This window comes from Uloborus diversus, chromosome 1, assembly GCF_026930045.1.
Source record: "Uloborus diversus isolate 005 chromosome 1, Udiv.v.3.1, whole genome shotgun sequence".
Classification (NCBI taxonomy): Eukaryota; Metazoa; Arthropoda; class Arachnida; order Araneae; family Uloboridae; genus Uloborus; species Uloborus diversus.
The window spans coordinates 251067604-251088112 of record NC_072731.1 but is presented as its reverse complement, the minus strand read 5'-3'; the positions used below and the strand labels follow the sequence as shown (position 1 = coordinate 251088112).

General features: G+C 32.0%; 1 protein-coding gene across 1 annotated transcript in view; it reads left to right on the top strand.

Annotated features, from left to right (window-relative positions):
- Window positions 1-1553: 1553 nt before the first annotated feature.
- LOC129219878 (uncharacterized) overlaps window positions 1554-20509 on the top strand; it is a 430493-nt gene continuing 411537 nt past the window's right edge. The window contains exon 1 of the mRNA XM_054854190.1: window positions 1554-2566. Within this exon, the coding sequence (XP_054710165.1) occupies window positions 1655-2566 (912 nt within the window). The 5' untranslated portion in view covers window positions 1554-1654. The remainder of the gene's footprint in view (window positions 2567-20509) is intronic.

Below are 20509 nucleotides of genomic sequence, written 5' to 3'. Positions count from 1 at the left end.
ATTTTTTTTACAATGATTGAACGTATTAAACTGCTTTTTTGGAAATTCTTATAAAGCAATGCCTCTCTTTGCCTCTTAACGCGTATATTTTTGTGTGTGTTTTTTTATCTTACGTTTACTGAAAGAGGCTAAATATTTTCATCATCCTTTTAACTTGCGAATATCTAAACGCCTTTTAAACAATTGAACTACTGAATCATATTCTCAAGCACGGAAGTAACAATTATATCATTAGCGATAATTTTCTCAGATTCAGATGAATATCATTGAGGAAAACAATAAATGTGACGATTTTATTTCTCAAAGTTCAACTAGAATAAGTTAAATAACGAATAAATACTTTTGTACTGAAAAGTAAAATAATCAATTATCCAACGTATTGAAGCACAAATCATGCAAATTATTGCTTACACGTGTTTTGGTGTTATAAGGAACACCTTTTTCAATGTACTCTTCCCCCTCGGATGACTTTTCATCCAGAAGCTCACACTTCTTTGCATTGAAAAAGGTGTTCCTTGTAACACCAAAACACGTGTCTGCAATAATTTGCATGTTTTGTGCTTCAATACGTTGGATAATTGATTATTTTAGAATAAGTTATTTATAAACTAATTAATTATTAAAATTTACAAAATTTTCATCACTTTTCATAATAACTTGTTAATTTGAATAATAAAAAAAACTTCTTCATGGTTTCCTTTTTTTTCTTCATCTCTCTCTCTCTTTTTAATTAAAAAAAACATTGTGACTAGTAAATTTTATCGCCCTTTTCATTTCTTTCTATTTTTTATTGTTAAAATGCTTAGTTTTGAGAAATGTCTTTAAAATGAGAAAAGATGTGACATTTGTTAATAGAACTAAACGCGCTGAACTTCTTGCGTTTAACAGAATGAAATAATAAATTCATGCTTTGTGAACAGTGACAATTTTAAGGACATAACTTAGCATTGCCCACCCAACGAGGAAATTCGACAACTGAAATTTAGCACTCCGAATGATTTTTGGCCATGTTGGCGTAGTTACTTGGCGACGACGCGGGCGCTTTAGCCGGTTTCGTCTTCAGCAACCCGGCCTTTGTACACAGCGCGGTTGATTCACCGGCTGCACCTTCAGTCGAGGAAGCATCAGCGACAAAGGGAGACGATGGTCGATCCGACCACCCCTCGGTGGCATCATCGTAGCCGTACCTGAGAACTCCCTCCAATAACAGAGAGTGACCGCGTGTCTCCAATCCACACGACAATCGTAAAGCTAGTGGTAGTTAGAGGATTGAAGAAGAATGAGTGTTTCGAATGTGAATTGATTTAAATCGTTTGGCAGTTCATGGAATAGAGACATGCAGTTACTAAAGTCTTGAAGTGTAATTTTATGGAAAAGGTATTAGTTATAAGAAACAAATTAGGTTTGTTTTTCAAGCAAAAATTATGGCTCTTATCTTGAAGTTGCCTTCTATATTTTATTGAAGAAGAAAGTTAAAAAGCTAGCAAAAATCGGCTTAAGAAATGAATAAATCAAATTGATATTGTGTGTGCCGAAAAGTGCAATACCAGCAAGGAATATGCCTCGTGAAAAAATGATTTCACACCAACCGGGATATCTGTTCTAAAGCCATAATCTTTTATAGAACGCAAGCCAAGTTTCGTTTATAGCAAGTATGATTTCAGACAGCAACATTGTGTCCGAATGGCTTCGTGCCATGCACCTCGTCCAGTACGCTGATAGTTTCATTGACAATGGTTACGACGATCTTGAAATTTGCAAGCAGATTGGAGAACCTGACTTGGATGCCATAGGGGTGGATAACGGTGCTCACAGGGAGATTATTCGACGTGCGGTGAAACGGCTCATCCAAGAGGGAGGAACATCAGTGTATTTTACCCTGGAGGAACAGAATCCGACACCAAGTAGTTCGGATGATTATGAAAATTGTGCTGGAGCAGTGTCGGCTTCATCATCGCCGGCCCAGTGTCGTAGACCGACATTTGTTCGCCACCAATCAGTGCCGTCTAATGTGCGTGGTAATGGTAAATCAAGTTACCATCACCATTACCACCAGCACCGTGGGAACGGGATAGCCCACGAAGCGACGTCTCTGGATTCTTTGAGAGACAACAATGTTGCTACAACAGGGTGCATGCCTCGATTGTGTGGCGGGGAGGACGGCACCCACTGGACATACGCAGTTACGGATGACAAACGATCTCCAGTCCTCCATCGCTCCACCCTCAGATACCTGAGGGACGATGAGAGGATCATCCACAACAATTGCGAACAGCAACCTCATCAGAAAAAGTCAGTGGTGTCTCTGCCGAGGAGGTTGGACAAGGATGGCAATCGTGCTTCGAGACGAACTAATTTGGATAGTGATAAACCGTCTAGGAGGACCACGGCGGATAGTGACGAGGAATTGACACCCAGGGTATTTGGTGGTCGCAGATACCTTGATGAATACGAGGAAGGAAAAGCAGAGTTGGGTAGATATCCGAAGATGCAACTTAAGAATTTAGTGAAGGAAAAGTTAATAAGGGACGGTATACGACTGAGTGCACAGCCCTACAGTAATTCGGTGAGTAATTTTGAATCATGACTATTTTCGTTATTATTTTCTGATAAACTACGTCTTCTTTTTGATGTGCTTTAGTGTAACTCAAAATTCTCTTGTTACTATGTTTCATTAATGTTTAATTTATACTGCTAGAAATGATATAATGATCATAAAAAGTCATTATGTATCCTCAAATATTCGCACATACATACAATTGATTATTTTAGTATTTGAGTTAAAACTAATTATATTACCGTCCCCTGCCAAAATACACTGGTAGCATTCAACTGAGAAATTTTATGTGCAAAATTTTATGCAATATTGTTTAAACATTCTCTTGGCGTAAAATCGACAGTTTTTTTTTTTTTTTTTTTAAATCTAAGCGATGATAAATTTGAAAATATTTATTTTGGACTTTTTATGAAATTAAGGTTTTAAATTCTTTTAGCAAGTATTCGCACCACGCGTTCCCATACATAGATAAATAATATGTTTGCTCGAGAGTAGTCAAATTTCTTCTGTTTGAAGGAGGGGAGGAGATTATTCATAACGAAATAAAAAATTCTTCTGCGAGGGATTTTTTTTTTTTTTTTTTTGTGACGAGAACTCGTATTTTTCGTATTTTTATCGAAATAATTTTAACACTTTGTCTTTTACAATACTTGCCTCACATACAGTGCAGAAATTTCAACTTAAGACAGTTCTCGATACATGGGCTCCCATACGCAAAATTGTAAGGAGGGGGCTCAGATATTTTAACCATGGTTTAACACGATATTTTCCAAATGAAAACCAATTTCAGGACAGATTAGAGTCATTAAAATTAAACATTTTTAATTTCTTATTCATTAATGGCTGGAGAAGAAATATTTTTACATTTTTGCAAAGATAAAAGTACTAAAAGTAAGGAAGTTCTAATTTCTAAGGAGCCCCCCCCCCCCTTATCCTCCTATATGGGCGCCCTTGTCTCGATAGTCTCTGACCACGAGCATCGACCTTGCATTGGGTGTCTTAATATTAAATCTTTGTTTTATTTCTTAATATCTAAATAAAATGAACATGCATAGAATATTAATATACATTACCTATAGCGTATCGCAGATCGTGTAGTGACTTGTAGAAAATATCAAGTGATATTGCAATGTCTTGATGATTTTATATTATGGTTCGTTCTGAGTTGTTTATGATAAGTTCTGAGAAATGCATTACGTTTAAGATTAACACGATAACAAGAAGGTTAGACATTTTTAAATTCAACTATGAATCGACATTGGTAAGACACAATGTTTCGGAGATAATTGCATATGCACGTGTTTTGGAATTGAATGAAACCTTTCTTCTTTTTTTTAATGATAACATAGAACTGTACGATGAAAATATATTTTTTTAAAAATAAAAATGTCATTTATTTAATATTTTTGTTGCTTAATTGCTTTTTTTTTTTTTTCGCGTTGAAGAAAATTTTCTCACAATTTCTAAAAGCGTGTACGCATTTTTACTGCGGAAAACAAAATTGATTCAAAAATGTGTAACTGTAGATTATATGGGAAAAAAAAGAAAAAAGATGAGCACCGTTTCGTTTTACCTCGAAACAAGTGTCGACAATGCGCACTACAATTTTGGAGTTCGATAGCAAAAAACATAGCAGAGTACGTTTTAAAAAAAATATTTTTTTTTCGTGTTTTGTATTAGCAAACACGTGTACTTGCGAAAAAAATCGACTTAACGTAAATCCTTTTGTTAGATATATTTGTGTTTCAACTTCCAACCCATAAGTCGTAATGCTGTTGAATATTAATATTATAAATCTCTTGAAAATTCCCTTTCAATACAAGAAGTTAATATTTTTCAGAATAGAGAAAACATAACCAATTTAAAACTTGTTTGACCTAATTTAAAATCTCATGCTCAGTAAGCTACGATTTTTATAAAACAGCTTATTAATGGTTAGAAGCGCAACGTTTGCAAGGACAATTCTCCTTGGATTTCAATTAATTTTACAAATAATCTAAAAACAAGTTGCTTTATTTTTTATTTCCATTTTCTATTCACGTTCTGTTCAAGGGTGGTTGCATTGCAGTCGTAATTTCTTGGGAGGTTTAAATTTAAGAAAAATAAATGTTATCTGGTTTAACCGAAAGATTTTGTGTTATTCACTTTTGGTGTTTATTCTTTCAGTAACCGTGCAGATTATCATAATACAATTAATGAAAATAAAAACTATGTGTGTTACATTTATATGCTTAAAGTGGAATCATTTGATGTATTTAATTTGATTTCATGCATTCTATCTTAGTTTAAAGTTGCTCGCCAGTTAATGAAAAAATAAGCTAATAAAAATATTGTAAAATAAATAAATAGAAACAACATTAACAGTAACCCTAAATTTGAAATTTTTGAATTAATTGTTTTAAATCTGTTTTCAATTTTAATTTTGAGAGAGTTAAAATACAAAAAATGTGCATAAAAACATTTCGCTTTGCGATGCTTATTTGTTTCAGGGAGGGGGGTGGAGAGCAAACCACAACTACAAAACATTACCTGATGTATTTGCATGAATATATATACCTAATACATACTTAGTTCTTCAAAAAAAAATGTATTTTTAATTATTAGTTACGTTTTTGCAACTGTCAAGTATTAATATGTAACAATCAAATCCAAACATTAAGACATTTAGTAAACGCAACCATATCCTGGGTGACACCTTCAAAATGAAATTTTTTTAATCGTTGCTTTAGCTTAAAATTATTACATTTTAAAATCAAGTCATACGAATTGTCCGTTAAAAACTAGCATGTACAAGTTATCGAATAAGAAGTAAGTAAAGAAGATTCAGGAAACATTTTTGTCTTAGTATTTGTCTAGAAAGAAAAAAAATGTGTACTTCATATTATTTATTTTTATTATTTTTTTATTTTTTATAAATACATTCCGGTAGTCGACAGACTGAGAACTATAAAAATAACTAAATTACTTCACAATTTTTGTCTCAACATAAACTTTCCTCCCCTTTTTCTCCCTTCTTTTTATTGTTAATGATGATGTGATTATTATATGCTAATCAAAATTGTTGATATTACTAATTTTTAGCATTTCTATCCGGTCATAACTGTTAAAAATTATTTAAAATGCTAAGAGTTTTTTTTTTTTTTTAATCATTCAAGATCGTAAAGTGTCAGTACCGATCGTAAAACGTACAGGTCTTTTTTTTAATTTAATACAAGTTGTTAGGTACGCAATTTTTTCCCCATTTATAAAAAATAAATACATAAATAAATAAAAAAAAACTTAAGAAATTCTCTTTTAGCACTGTAAAAGGTATTCCTCAGTGTTTGAAGAGTAAATTGATCGAAAAACGTGTTGCAAATATTTGAAATTATTACCAAAATTACTTTTTTTTTTACCAGTAATGTATAATTTTTACCAAAACATGTTAATTTGTTCTTATCCTTCATGTATTTTTTTCTTACATTTCAATTTATTTTTCGGTGAGGTTTTTAAAAGTTAAGATATGTGACTGTTTCGATGTTTTTTCCCTTTAAAAATTGTATTTTTACGCCTTTTTATCTTCAATAGATGTTTGGTACCATTTTTTGTAATTTTTTTTTCACTTAAAAACTATTGTTTGGCGCAGTGCAGCTTATTCAGGATCTTATATCAAAAAACGTAATAGATAAAAAAAAAATTAAACCAGAATCGACCGTTTTCTTATATTTCATTATTTTTCACAAGTAGCAATAAAATTCAATTACGAACGAGCAAAAATTACCTTTACATGCCGAAAAAACAAAGTCACGATTTGTCTCACCACGCAAAATGCACAGGGACGCCTGTCCAAAACCTCAACTGGGCCATTACTCAGTAACGTGGTAAAGTGTAGGACATTCAGTTTTTTCCTTTTTTTTTTCTTTTCAACGTTCTTTTTTATTAGCTCAGTATCAAAAATCAAGCATCAATTAATATTATCTTATATTACATTCCTTTATAAAACAGTTACATGCACAATTTATTTATTCTATGTTTGTACAATTAATTATTCATTTTATAAAACTTGTAACGTATATGACAGTTTGGGATTTCAAATATCACACACGTTACAAGTTTTATAAAATCAATAATAAGTTTTAAAAAACTGAGAATTATAGTATTGTGCATGTAATTATTTTTAAAATGTTTGTAAAATAAGATAATATTAACCGATGCTTAATTTTTTCGATGCTGAGCTAATGAAAAAGACCTTTTAAAAGAAAAATAGTGTGAAAACTGTCACACATTTTATGGTAGAATCGCCCAACTCTTCACAACGCACAAATTATCATCACACGAAAATTGTCCTCGAGATTTCATTAATCAACATCACGCAACACAACCACCCCATCGACCCACCTCTTCCCGCGTTTTCAGCGCATTCGGATAATTCAGTCAAACAAACCACTGGAAAAATACAGCGTTATTTGCAACAGAAACACTTTCCCCCGGAAAATGAATTATTGGGCACTCTCCTGACTGGGAATGGTTTCTCTTGATCTGCTGCGAGACGTGTTGACCGTGTTTTCATTGGCTTTTTTGTTGATTCCAGAACGAATACTACTTTCTAAAAATGTTTTTGGCACGTGACTGCACTTCTCCCCCCTCCTCCCGAGTAGTGGCTGATGCGCAAAAAAATAATTTATTGAAAACAAGGCTCGTGACTTTGTATAAAGGTGCTAGAGGTGATATTTGTTTTTAGAGTGGGAGAAGCATTATTTTGATGAAATCGCTCTGGTTGAGGTATTTTCATCGTAGATGAGTGGATGAATTTGTACATGAGTTTAAAAATCTCGGAGGCTTTGGAGAGTTCGTTTTGTTGTCCATCCTCCTTTTTTTCATATTTTGATGCTTTACTACTTTTTTGTGTGTGAAATGTATTATTTTTGTGTTTACAATTTAAATGTTTCCCATTGATAAGTATATTGTTAAATTAGTATTATAATTTAAAATATCGGGGGGAGAGGATGCCAATTTAATTTTTTGTGATACTTAGGAAATCATAGAAGAGTCAGATAATGAGGAATATAATGATAGTATTTATGCACAGCCAATACTACTCCGGAATGCGAAAAACAGCAGTAAAGTAGCCGCATTTACAAAAAACCGCAACTTTGCAAATTTACAAACAATTTGCTAGTTTTTTTTTGTTCTTTTTTTTTTTTTTTTTTTTTGACATATATTGAAAAACCTAAAAGACACATTGACAACGTTGCAAAATTTAACGTTCCTTGCAAAAACAATTTTAATAAGTACTTTTGATCAAAATTTCAAATGAGGATTAAGAAAAAGCTCGCAACACTTACTGACATTTTTTATTATTAAACAGAATGTCCTTTTATTTTTAAATTTACTTTTATCTTTTAAATAAGGAAACAAACTGCGACAATTAACAATTACATTTTGAGCACGAGTACTGTAAAGAAGACTTTATTTTTATTTATGCAAATTTGTGATTTTTAAACGACGTTTATATTTTTACTTTTCAGCTGAAAAGCAGTTATTTATTTCGCATATATTAATTCAATTAAATACTTCCGATTTAATTTTTTCATGGAATCTATATTGCATAATCTCTGTATAACTAATGGTATTTTTACTTTCTTTTGTCCATTTTCATCAGTGCTATATTTTTAAAATACTAGCGAAGCCAAATAGCGGTGGATATAAAAATCGACTTAAGAAAGATCTTTAGTAGCCTCCCAGTTTCTTATCCCGTAGTTTTAGAGTATAAAATTTAATTTAAAGCTTAATTTACTTACTTCAAATATCAGAAGATTGTTCATCAATCATCATACATGGCGTTATTTTCCTTGGACTTCCAAGCTGAAGTAGTGGCTTGGGACGCATCGCGTTGTCAATGAGTTTCGGCATTAAAACAATGTTTCCAATGAAAATAATTACATTAATAAATAATTAATCAAAAATCGGCCTTAATTTCCATTTTGCTCACCCCCGAATGAATGTTTTTTTTATTTTTCAACCCGACCACACGTGAATACATGCCTTGTAACGTACAGACACCCGAAATTTCCATTTTGACGATCCCCGAGTAAATTACAACGAGTTTTCTCGTGACGTCTGTATGTACGTATGTATGTGCGTATGTGTGTATGTATGTCGCATAACTCAAGAACAGAATGGCCTAGAAAATTGAAATTTGGTACTTAGACTCCTAGTGAGGTGTAGTTGTGCACCTCCCTTTTTGGTTGCATTCGGATGTTCCAAAGGGGGTCTTTTGCCCTTTTTTGGGGGGAAATCATTGTTAATTTCGATGTAAACTCAAGTGGTGTTATAATTTGTCGGACACTTGGCGACATATCGCCAGTCCTTGATCTCTAAGTTTTGTCGCCAACTTGGCGACAAATTTGGCGATTTTTTTTTTTTTTTTTTTTTTTTTTTTTTAATGTGGTTTTAATTTGGTCATTGTTGGTGATATCTAGATAGTAAACTATTGAATCACATCAAAACTGTCAATAATGAGAAAATGGCATTAAATTGGAGTAAAAGGAAGTCATGTGATGCACACATCGGCTCGTTTTATATGAATTGGCAGCATTAACTTCCATTTACACAATTCCTAAATATAAACAATTGGAAAACTTGAAAAATGTATCCAGAAGATATACAGTACGTAAATCAAAAGATTCAAAGTTATACACTGAAACTTTAGTCGAAAGATGATGGGTAGATTAAAATGCTGAAAACAGGTATTACGATTATTTTAACGAAAAGGCACCCCATATAGTCGGGTGAGATGCATATTCGGCTATGAAGAACTTTAATAAACTTATGATAAGTAATAAAATATCGGTAATGAAAATTAAATTTGAAATATAGATATTTGCGTCCATTAAATATTGCTGTTGATATTGTTTTACCTTGATATTTTCAAAAAATCATTAACATAAAATATCAAAAGTATTAAAAAGCTTAAGATATTTGCTGCACACTTGACAATGTACTGCACTTGCCACTGGTTACAGTTAAAAGGTTTCCCATTTGTTAAAAACAATTCCATGAGTTAAAATGTTTTTAATCTCGGGGGCCAAAAGTTGCAGTTTGTAACGATGTTACGAATTTTAAAACGAAACTTGTGCATTAGTGGTCAGTGTACCAATTGTTGTATAATCCGCAAAGAAGATTTTCTAGACATTTTCTGCTTCCAGAAGGAAAATAAAACGCAGAACTTCTTCGAAAAATTTAATTTTCTTTTTTGCTAACAATTTGCGAATATATAAAGATCTTGCTCTGGTGACGAAATTAGACGCGCGTAAAACAAGCTTTGATCGAGCGTTTTATTGATTGATAAAACTTTCACCTGCAAAGTTTTGAATAATTCATCATCTAGTCAAGTTCAAAAGAGCTACTTCAATTCCTTTTTACGCGTTTCCAAAATTACTATGCATAGGAGACAAAAATAAAATTAGTTCTTGGCATCTAAGTCTAGTTTTATTAATCAAATATTATCGTTCATTTCTATCTCAAAACTCACAAAAGATGCAACAGAATTTCAGAAAACAAAGTACATGTTAAAATTCAAAATATAGTAAGAGTAAAAATTATTGGACTTTTTCAAATAAATTCATTTTGAAGTCTGACGCTGCCCTAATCAATATTTTGCAAAGATTTACTTATTTTACTAGCTGAATATACTTATTTCGTTACTCTTACTTATAGTGTAATGTAAGCATGAGCTGTGTCGTTCTTTCCACTAACCCATTGATCAGAGGATCGATCATTTTTACAAAAAAAGGAAGTATTGTATTTGCAAAAAAAAAAAAAAAAATCACCCAAAAATCGACCTTAATTTCTATTTTGCTCACCCCCAAATGAATGTTGAGTTTTTTTTTCAACCTGACCACACGTGGATATGTGCCTAGGAACGTACAGACACCCGAAATATCCATTTTGACGATCTCCGAGTTAATTACAACGAGTTTTCTCGTGACGTCTGTATGTACGTATGTATGTGTGTATGTATGTCGCATAACCCAAGAACGAAATGTCCTAGAAAGTTGAAATTTGGTACGCGGACTCCTAATGAGGTCTAGTTATGCACCTTCTTTTTTGGTTGCATTCGTATGCTCTAAAGAGAGACTTTTTCTCCTTTTTGGGGGGAAATCTTTGTTAATTTTGATTTAAACTCACGTGGTGTTATAATTTGGCGAACACTTGGCGATATATCGCCAGTCTTTTGGTCGTCAAGTTTTGTCGTCAACTTGGCGACAAATTTGGTGATTATTTTTTTTTTTTAAATCTGGGTTCAATTTGGCCACTGTCGGTGATATTTAGAGAGTAAACTATTGAATCATATTAAAATATACAATAGTGAGAAAATGACATTAAATTGGAGTAAAAGGAAGTCATGTGATGCACACATCAGCTCGTTTTTACCGTCATTGAACTTGTTCATTTCAACGACTTCGTTCATTTCGAGAAGTTATTCTAAATTTTAAAGAAAGGTTCATTTTGGAAATTATAAAATATGAATTATTATAAATCAATTTAATTATAAAAATCTGGGCAATAATGCCGACTACTTTATTATAAAATGAAAAAAAAGCAACTAAATGTTTTGTATAGCTTGAAGACTAATAAAAGTAAAAATATAATTCCAGTATCATGTTATAAACATTTAAACCTTTTAACCGATCAAAAATAAGGTCGTTAATTTTTTAGGAAATGTTACATTACCGTTCATTTTATGGAGTTGGTCTTTCAGACCCATTCGTTCATGATCAATACAACGATACACCACTAGTTTAATGACATTTGGTGCTTGGTGTCATGTTTACTTTTCTCCTCGGTGTAAACAGAAAAGTATCGTTATCTTCATCGGCATACCTCCTCCTTATGCTTTGATTTTACAATTTATGGAGCATTTAATGTTTTTCATGCATTAATATTCTTTATTTATTTGACAGATTATTTTTCATTTCACAATTTTTCATGAATTTTTTACTGTAATTTAATTTAGGTGACGGATCATTTTGCATTTCAACAAAAATACCGCCGTGTTTGCTTTTTATGCTTTAATTTTACATTTTTGTGGAGCATTTAATGTTTTTAATGCATTACTATATTTATTTGGCGGATTGTTTTTCGTTTCACAAATTTTCATGGAACTTTTACTACTGTTGTTTAATTTAGTTGGCAGTTAATTTTACATATCAACAGAAATAGCTCTTTAATGGCTAGTTTTATTTATTTTGCCGGGTATTTTGCATTTCAATACCAATTTAGTGTTCTCTAGTGGCTAGTTTTATTATTTTTTGCGAATTAGTATTCATTTTAATTGTTTTTAACGGCTTAACTGATAATTTTACATTTTAATGTAACTGTTATTCTTGATTGGGCTTTCTCTACTTGAAAGTTCATTAAAAAAAGTGTCGGCAATCAGTTTCTACGTAACTTGACGAAACATTTAAAAAAATACTAGTTTTACCTTACACTGTTAAAAAAATTTCCTGAAAATAACGGATAAAGTACCGGCAGCAAAGTTGCCGTAAATATTACGTTTCCGTTAAATTATTTTCCGTGACCTAACAGAAGTTCCATTTCTCATTTCTCCGTTTAGTTCTGTTCATCCATTTATAAATTTTCCGTGATTTAACGAAAATTCCATTTCTCTTCTTTCCGTTGATCTATTTTTCCGTTTTTAAATTTTCCGTTCATCTCTTTTTCTGTTTTGAAATTTTCTGTGTCTTTACAGAACTTTCGGTTCTTGATTTTTCGTTGCGCTATTTTTTCGTTTTTCATTTTCACATATTTTACTGAAATTTCATTCACGTTTTTTTATTCTATCTTTAAAATTATATATGTATAATAGAAAAATAGATAACCATTCAAAAACCATTATTATTTTAATTTGTATTTATTACTAAAATATATTTTAAGTGAAAATTTTGCTTGATAACTTACCTACCATACACCTTCAGATGAATCAAATTAATCAAATAGTACTAGCAGAAAAATTGATGGATTTGAATATGACACCAATTGTCCCTGCTGATACTGTTCGATATTCTCTTCGTCGTACATTGTCTGGGGTGGCATGGAAAAGCATATATGAAACATAGAATATTTTTATTTGAAGAATGAGTCAAATAAAATACCACTAAAAACCAGTTGACTTTATCATGGAATAATATACCTGATTGGAGAGTATACCAATTTACTGTGTTTAAAAGCAGAATCATTGACATACACGTGAAGAATTTTTGGCTCAGATGATGTGTACCCCCCCCCCCCCCCCCCGGTGATTTCCGCATTTTCCACTCATTGGAATAGCAACATAGATTTTTAGTGCATAAGCATTATATTTAGGCTAAACATATCAATCAGTTCGTTTTACCCGAAATGTTTTTACAAGAAACTTGCAATAATCTCAAATAAGTGGTTGGATGATATCCTAATAAAATAAATTAAGTAATTTATATTTATTATTATAAATGAAATCCCGAAAGGAGTAATGAATGTTTCCAGATTTTAAGTAGTCAAGAAAACTTATTCTTGTCAAAATTTTAATCGTATTTTCAAAGATTAACAATCTACTATGCCTTTTCGCAAAAAATATAACAGCAAGAAATAGTTTTATTTAGAGATTTAAAATGTTTACTTTCAATCAGTCAAAAAAAAAAAAAAAAAAAAATTGAGTGATTTTTTCTGTCTTGCTCGCACACCACGATAATCTCCGGTTGATACGAAATGTTGGCACTTAATGTTTTATGTTTTAATGACTTTCAAAAGAATACAATGCGTTAGAGCAAAAACAATAACTTTATAATAGTTCTATAAATTCTAAATCAGCTACCATCGGAATTCTATCAAATGCATATTAACAAGAAAAATACATTTGTATATTAACATGTACAAAGATCAATACTTACATGTGACCAGCGATGCTAAATTTAAGTATCTAAATTGCAACTGGATACAAGTAATCCAATAAATAGCCTTTATTTTAAATGGATAACAAGAGATCCTAAAACTTTTCTCACCGCTAGAACACACAATATGACTAACGAATAGTATTGTTCGAAGTATTGAGCAAAATAATACACCGCAATAATATTCTAATACTGACTCAGTAAAATCCACAACAAATCACCAGGGGGATCAAAACACATCTGGCCTGTCTGAAAATGGCGCGAACATTTTTTCCAAACCTACAAAGTCCAAAGGCGTAAAAACAATTTCGACATACGAATATATTACTCTCCAGACAGGAAATAGCAAGCTTTCTATTTTGTCTGCGACATGTGAGATGTTATTCTAAATAAGCTTTTAATTAATAACATGTAACAGTGCGATTTAATAAGCATAATCAAAAAGTGACGTTTATCATAACTTGAAGGCTAATCACAATACTAACAAAGTACAACACAGCGGCAACCCTAAAAATGGAAAAATTCTGTTTTCGTTATTCTTTTTCGTGATATTTCCGTTTTTGTAAGGAAAAAATACGTTTTGAAGCTATTACGGAAATATTCTGTTAAAATCAGTCAGAAAACTACCTGAACTTTCAGGTTTTTTTTAACAGTGTACAGTTGTAAAATATTGACAAAAAAAAAAAAAAACTTACTTTCCAAAGGTAGTTATACGCCATTATATCTCTCTTTGCACCCATTCTACAGGGTGTTCCGTTTTAACCTGCAAGACCTTTATCTTGGCAACCGTTAGTTCGAGATGTATACTTCCAATTGCAAAAATGTTTAAAATCAGATGCAGAGTTAAGATATTGAACGTTTGAAGCAAAAATAAAAATTGCTCAAAAAAAATACGAAATTTAACTTTTTATACGGGTCCAGGTCCCCTAACTAATATTTAGAGAAATAATCTCCATTTGAAACTATTACTGACACAAAAAACTTGACATTTGTGCTACCAAAACTCATGGAGATTTTCAAGTTTAACATAGTTTAACAAGTCAAGTTATTCATACAGAAGATGAGATTGAAACTTATCACTCTTTCAGAAGAATGAAGGCGATCAAAGCAAGGGCGACCATATGCAAAATTGTAAGTGGGGGGGGGGGGGGGGGCTCAGATATTTTCCCCATGGGTTAGGAGGGTATTTTCTCCATGGAAACCGATTTCAGGACAGATTAGAGTCATTAAAATATTTCATTTTTAATAACATATTCATTAATGCTGGAGAATAAATGTTTTCACATTTTTTCAAAGAAAAAAGTACCCAAAGCAAGGAAGTTCTAATTTCAAAGGGGGGGGGGGGCTCGAGGCCCCCCCCCCCCTGCCCTCCTATATGGGCGCCCTTGGATCAAAGTAAGAAAAACAAGGTATTTATATTGTTCATTGCTATTCAAAAGTAAATGCAAATGTTATGCCGTAATAAGCAAAAACATCCACAAAAGCTCGAATAATTTGAAAAATTACGTTATGCACACATGTAATTTTAAACATTTTTCAACCACTATATTTTCCCCCAAAAGGTGTTATTGACGGCGAGTGATGAGTGGTGTAAATCACAACGCTGAGTTTCATATCTCGGTGAATATTGGTCGTACTAATGTCGAACTAGTTGTGTTGGAATTATTTTTCAATGAAGATTATCTCCCTAAATATAAGTTAGGGGACCTGGTGACCGAATAAAAAAGTTAAATTTTGTATTTTTTGGCTCATTTTTATTTTTACTTCAAACTTTTAGTATCTTAACCCCTTCAGTCGGAATTATGAAATATTTGACCAAAAATGTTGATATTTGGTACACAGTGTACTATGGTAAAGGGTATCTTACAGACAAAATTTTGAGTTTGTAGGAGAAAAATTAAGAGTTATGGCACGTCCAATATTCCTGACTTATATTTTTGAAATCAATATTTCATACACAAAAACGATAAAATACCGAACAAACTTCATTATAAAATGTTCTACAAACAATTATAAAACATAATATAAGCGCTTGAAAGGATTAGTTAAAGATTATATATATTTTTAAAAAATCAGGAAAAAAACCTCGCTTTTCAGATGAAAATCCATGGTTGGAAATATGAGCCACTCTCTATCTCTCAATCCTTATATGGCAGTGTTGTCAATCCCAAAACGAAAAGTTATTTCACAGGTTATAATAAGCAGAATGTAAAGAGTCAACTACAAAAAAAAATCAGCTAATTAAATCAATTATTAAATGATTAGCAGCTGTTCAAAGTGGTTGTTCGGTATACCGGACACCAGGTCTGAAGGGGTTAACTCTGCATCTGATTTTGAACATTTTTGCAATTGGAAGTATATATCTAGGACTAACGGCTGCGAAAATAGAGGTCGTGCAAGTCAAAACGGAACACCCTGTATACTCAAAGTCAACACTGTATAATTTAAAATGAGGCTTCCTAAAGAAGTATTTCACATCATTATCGGCATTACCAAGCCTTTGATAACAGTTTTAGAAAGGATAAATAAGATCAACTTTAAGTACGAATTTCATACATAAATAACTTTTTTTTTTGCTTTGCACTTAATAATTATGTCCTTCATTAAAATGTGACACATTTGCTACCATATAAACTCATGACTGATTAAACTCATGAATACTGGAATGCAACGATCTTTAGTTTTTACTCCAGTGACATTTGATTAATTCTGTATCTTTTTAAAAACGAAAATTTTGAATCTTAATTTACGAGAAAGTAATAAATTTCTCTCTTTTTCCGAAACATTCACTTTTCATTCATAATTATTATTTCTAATTTATCTCGGATTAATACAATTTATTTAGGAGCGAAAGTCTTCAAGCTGCATCCGTGAATGAATTTCTTTCAATGACTGTTTGATGAGAATATTTTCATTAATTGCACTCGCTTCGTTAATTGTGTCGCAAAAACTTTTAATTATTTTCCTTGAAGTTATCTGAAAATAAAAGTGGATTTCAGTCTCATTTATTTGGCCCTGAAATCTTGTTATTTCCTTCACAGTTTTTGTAGGAAAATAATTACAGAGCCGAAAGAAATCAATTGATTTATTAGTTTTCACTGTTTTCTGATTCTTACTTCTTATGAATAGAGTGATTCTAAAAGTCCAAGACCACTATAAAAAAAGTTAATTTCGCTCTTATAAAGAGAAAATTTAATCGTGGAGCAAATTAGAATGCGATTCAAGGCTGCCTCTTCCCTAAATTGCTCCCTCCTCCCCCGATATTCTTATCTCCCAGGGGAAAAAAAATGAAAGAAATTAAGTGAATAAAAGTAAAAAGTATCTTTCTCAAATCAACAGAAGAGTAAAGAGAAGCTTAAAAAAGCAGCCCGTTCTAATATATTACTTAAAAGACACGTAATTTTCTATCGTAAATAATTTTATCAATTAATTTGCTGGCTTGTCTAGGTTTATTTTAACAAAGTTAAAAATTCCAACTTAAGAAAGCTGTATCAGAACCGCAAACGATTTTTTTATGTTTTTTTATTTGCCTTAGCGGAGATAAACTTCGCAAAAAAAGACATCGCCTGCAGCAGGTCTCTGAGTTAATGAATTAAATAAGTGGCAACAGTATAGTTCTTTAAATTAATGATAGAGCATGTAACAGCTAGGCAATGTTTTCCTATAATGTCGTAGTCTCCGTTGAAGCCGAAGTCGCCGAATTAAAAAGAATTAATATGTGTTTATTTTCAGACTTTCACATTTTTGTTAGCAAGCCAGGATGTCGGGGAATGACTTATGGGTTAACAGGTTAGGAAGTAATTCATTTCACACGTTGCTCCTTTTCAAAGTTTGGCGCTACCGTTTCCGTTTGCTAACTGATTTATTATCTTTCTTTTTTTATTTTTCTCGGACGACTTTTTCGCTCACGTCTTTAGATAAGAATGTATTGACTGTAATACATCATGTCATTTTCATCGATAGTTAAATTTAGGAATCTTTATTTTTACGCTGTTTTTTTATATGTTGAGTTTAATTTTATAGTGCTTTCTAATAAATGAATTCTAAATAAGAAAGAAATAGAAAAATAGATAACATTTGAAAAAAAAAATCAACATTATGCATGTATGTTTGTTGGTTTTACATTTTTTTTTCTTGAATAACTTTAAATCGCCCCACAGTTTGAATTACCCTTTATTTCATTTTCGTTTGAAGCAAGATCATTCAGCAAATAATTTGTCACATTTTGTAATGATATAGCTTATATTTTTTATTTTGAAAGCTGATCATTAATATTTGTAACTTTAAGAAAATTAAGAGCGTTGCAAAAAGTTATGTAACTTTTTTTTTGTAATAGTTTCAAGTAAATTTTCTTCATTAAGTATTAAAAATAATAATAAATAAATAAATTAATTAATAAATTAATAATTCTAATTCTGATGCTAATAACAAATATAATATTTTAAACACTTTACAATGCGCCTAATATTTCTTTTTCATCTAGAAATATCCATATCAAACCATTTTTTAGCTTCAACTAAAAAAAAATATCTATATACCGTCGTTTATCTATATTTTTAATTTTGAAACCACCTTATAATAAGATTTTGTGTAAAAATTTAATGCGTGACACTCTTAATTACGATATTTTGTCATTACAATATTGAAATTTATAACACTTGATAACAGTTAACAATTATTTTTTGATGAAAAGATGTTTCGTATAAGGATTCCCTTTTTTTAGGCAAATTGTTAGTCGCTTTATACCTGAACACATGTTGAGAAATATTAATTAAATGTATCAAGTAATCAGAAAGTAGCAACTAATAAATGACGATGTCACAATATTTCCACATATTGCTCTAATTTGCAGTTCTTGTCATTTTGGAAAGAAATATTTCATTGCGTAGAGCGAAAACTAAATGCGATTTTTTATGTCACGTTAACAGACAAATCGTTTAGACCAACAAAATACAAACAATTTGTTAGCACAAGGCGTGAAGTGTCCACATAATTAGAAGACAAACAAGACCACTAGCTATCAAGCAAATAGAATAAAAAAATCTAAGAGACGCTTACAAAAAACTGGTAGCTATATCGATTCTCGGGTTTCAAAATAATGATATATTATTTTGAAATTATTCAATATCTAGTTGGTAAATGTTAATGTTGGCTTCTTGACAAAACATTATCTAATTTCAAATGAAATGCAGCCTTATATTTTCATGTTGATATATAATATCAAAAGTTACAGATAGTGGACGCCATTTGTATTATTGTACAAAATAGGAAAAGTATTTGTAAGAGCTATGAAAAATTGACATAAAGGGACAAAGATCGCGTTCCATTTCAGGGATTAAACAAAATCGAATCGCTTGCTATGAAATTGTGGTGACCATGAATTTTAATCACATCCACAATTAAAGCTCCCAGCTCTTTCCTAATCAATCTCCGAACCCATTCTCTCGCATTTGGTCATCACGAACTGTCGGAAATCCGTATCCTAGAGATAGATTCCTGAACCAGGGAAATGGCGACTAATAATCCGATGATTCCAAAGTTGTGGAATCGGCACTAGTTACTAACTACTCTAGTTACTGGGAGTCACGCGGGAGAATTAACTTTCCTCAATAGTCCCTCCCTATTTCGGACTAATCTTATCTATCTGTAGCCTCCCTTTCTGGAGCTTTGATTTCTAGTCGCACGGTCAATACGTATTAAACCATTCCGTAGTGTCTGCAGCAAGCACTTCTCTGCCAACCTTCAGGGTGGACAGGGGGTTGATGGAATTTGAATATTTAGACGGCAACCGGCAATTAGCCTCGGAGCCTCCCCACCCTTTAAATTCCAACGCATCATTTCCTGCCGGCGAAGTCAAATGAGAATGTGTCCAGTTACCAGGAATTGATGGTAAAGTGCCGGACATTGATAGTAGAGTATCCGCTCAAAATGAGCGTTTAGAGGCTTGAATTGTTTTGAGACTATTATCATGGTGAACTGGAATATTCGATTGAATGGAATGCATTACTTGTTGCCTACATGGAAATCAGTTCCTGCGTATGAATGCGATACTTCTTTCTCATTTGATGCTAGGCAGCAAATTGGGCATCCAATTTCTTTGAAATACGGTGTCGAATTTTGACTAAGATATTATAAAATAGGTAGCAGCCTAGAGAGGCAATTTTTAAAATATTTTGATGTGTTATAAAACAATATTTTACTATTGGAAAAAGAAATCAGTAAGGTTTAATTTTAATAACATGATCTTTTCCCTAGCAAATAATATTTATTTTAAACCAGTGTATGAAAATTATGAATATATTTCAAAAATGTATCAACAGATTTTAGAGTTGAACCTGTCCTTGAAAGGTGGTATAAAATGTCAGCATGATTGCATAAACAAAGCTCAATTTTAAATTTTGGGGAAAATCTTTTTAGTGATCCTGGATGGGTTTTTAAACCAAGGTAGGTTATTATCTTCTTTTAAGGCTGAAGAAGGTGGCAAATTTCAGGTATGTCTACGCTCTGCATGGAACCAAATTTGGCTGCAAAAATTCCTTTAAGATTATCTGAAAGACAAGTTTGAAAGCCAGAACGCTACAACTCACTCCTCTGTCCAATACATTTTCTGATGCCAATGATGTCGCAAATCAAAAGCTATCAACTCGCCCACAGAATAAATTTCCAACATTCGAACTAAACTGAAACCGAAGCATCACATCCTCGACATTCGCAAGACTTAGAACAGGGCACTTGAAGAGCATGAGGATCTCGCAGGACAGGTCGAGGACATTCACTGTCCTAGCATGCATCTGCTTCTAAAACACCTTCTTTGCGTGTGTGCAATCATATCTGACCTTTCCAAAATTGACATTAACTTTTCAACTGATACTCTATCATTAACGAAAGTTGGGAATGTGGTTCCGCTAGGGGCTTCACACCTTTGGCTTTATTTTATTCTTACTTATTTTTTCATTTAAATATTTTTGTTTTTTATCCTTCTTTTTATTATATTTATTTTGAACTTGCATGGACATGATCTCTTCAAGACACCAAAGATAGG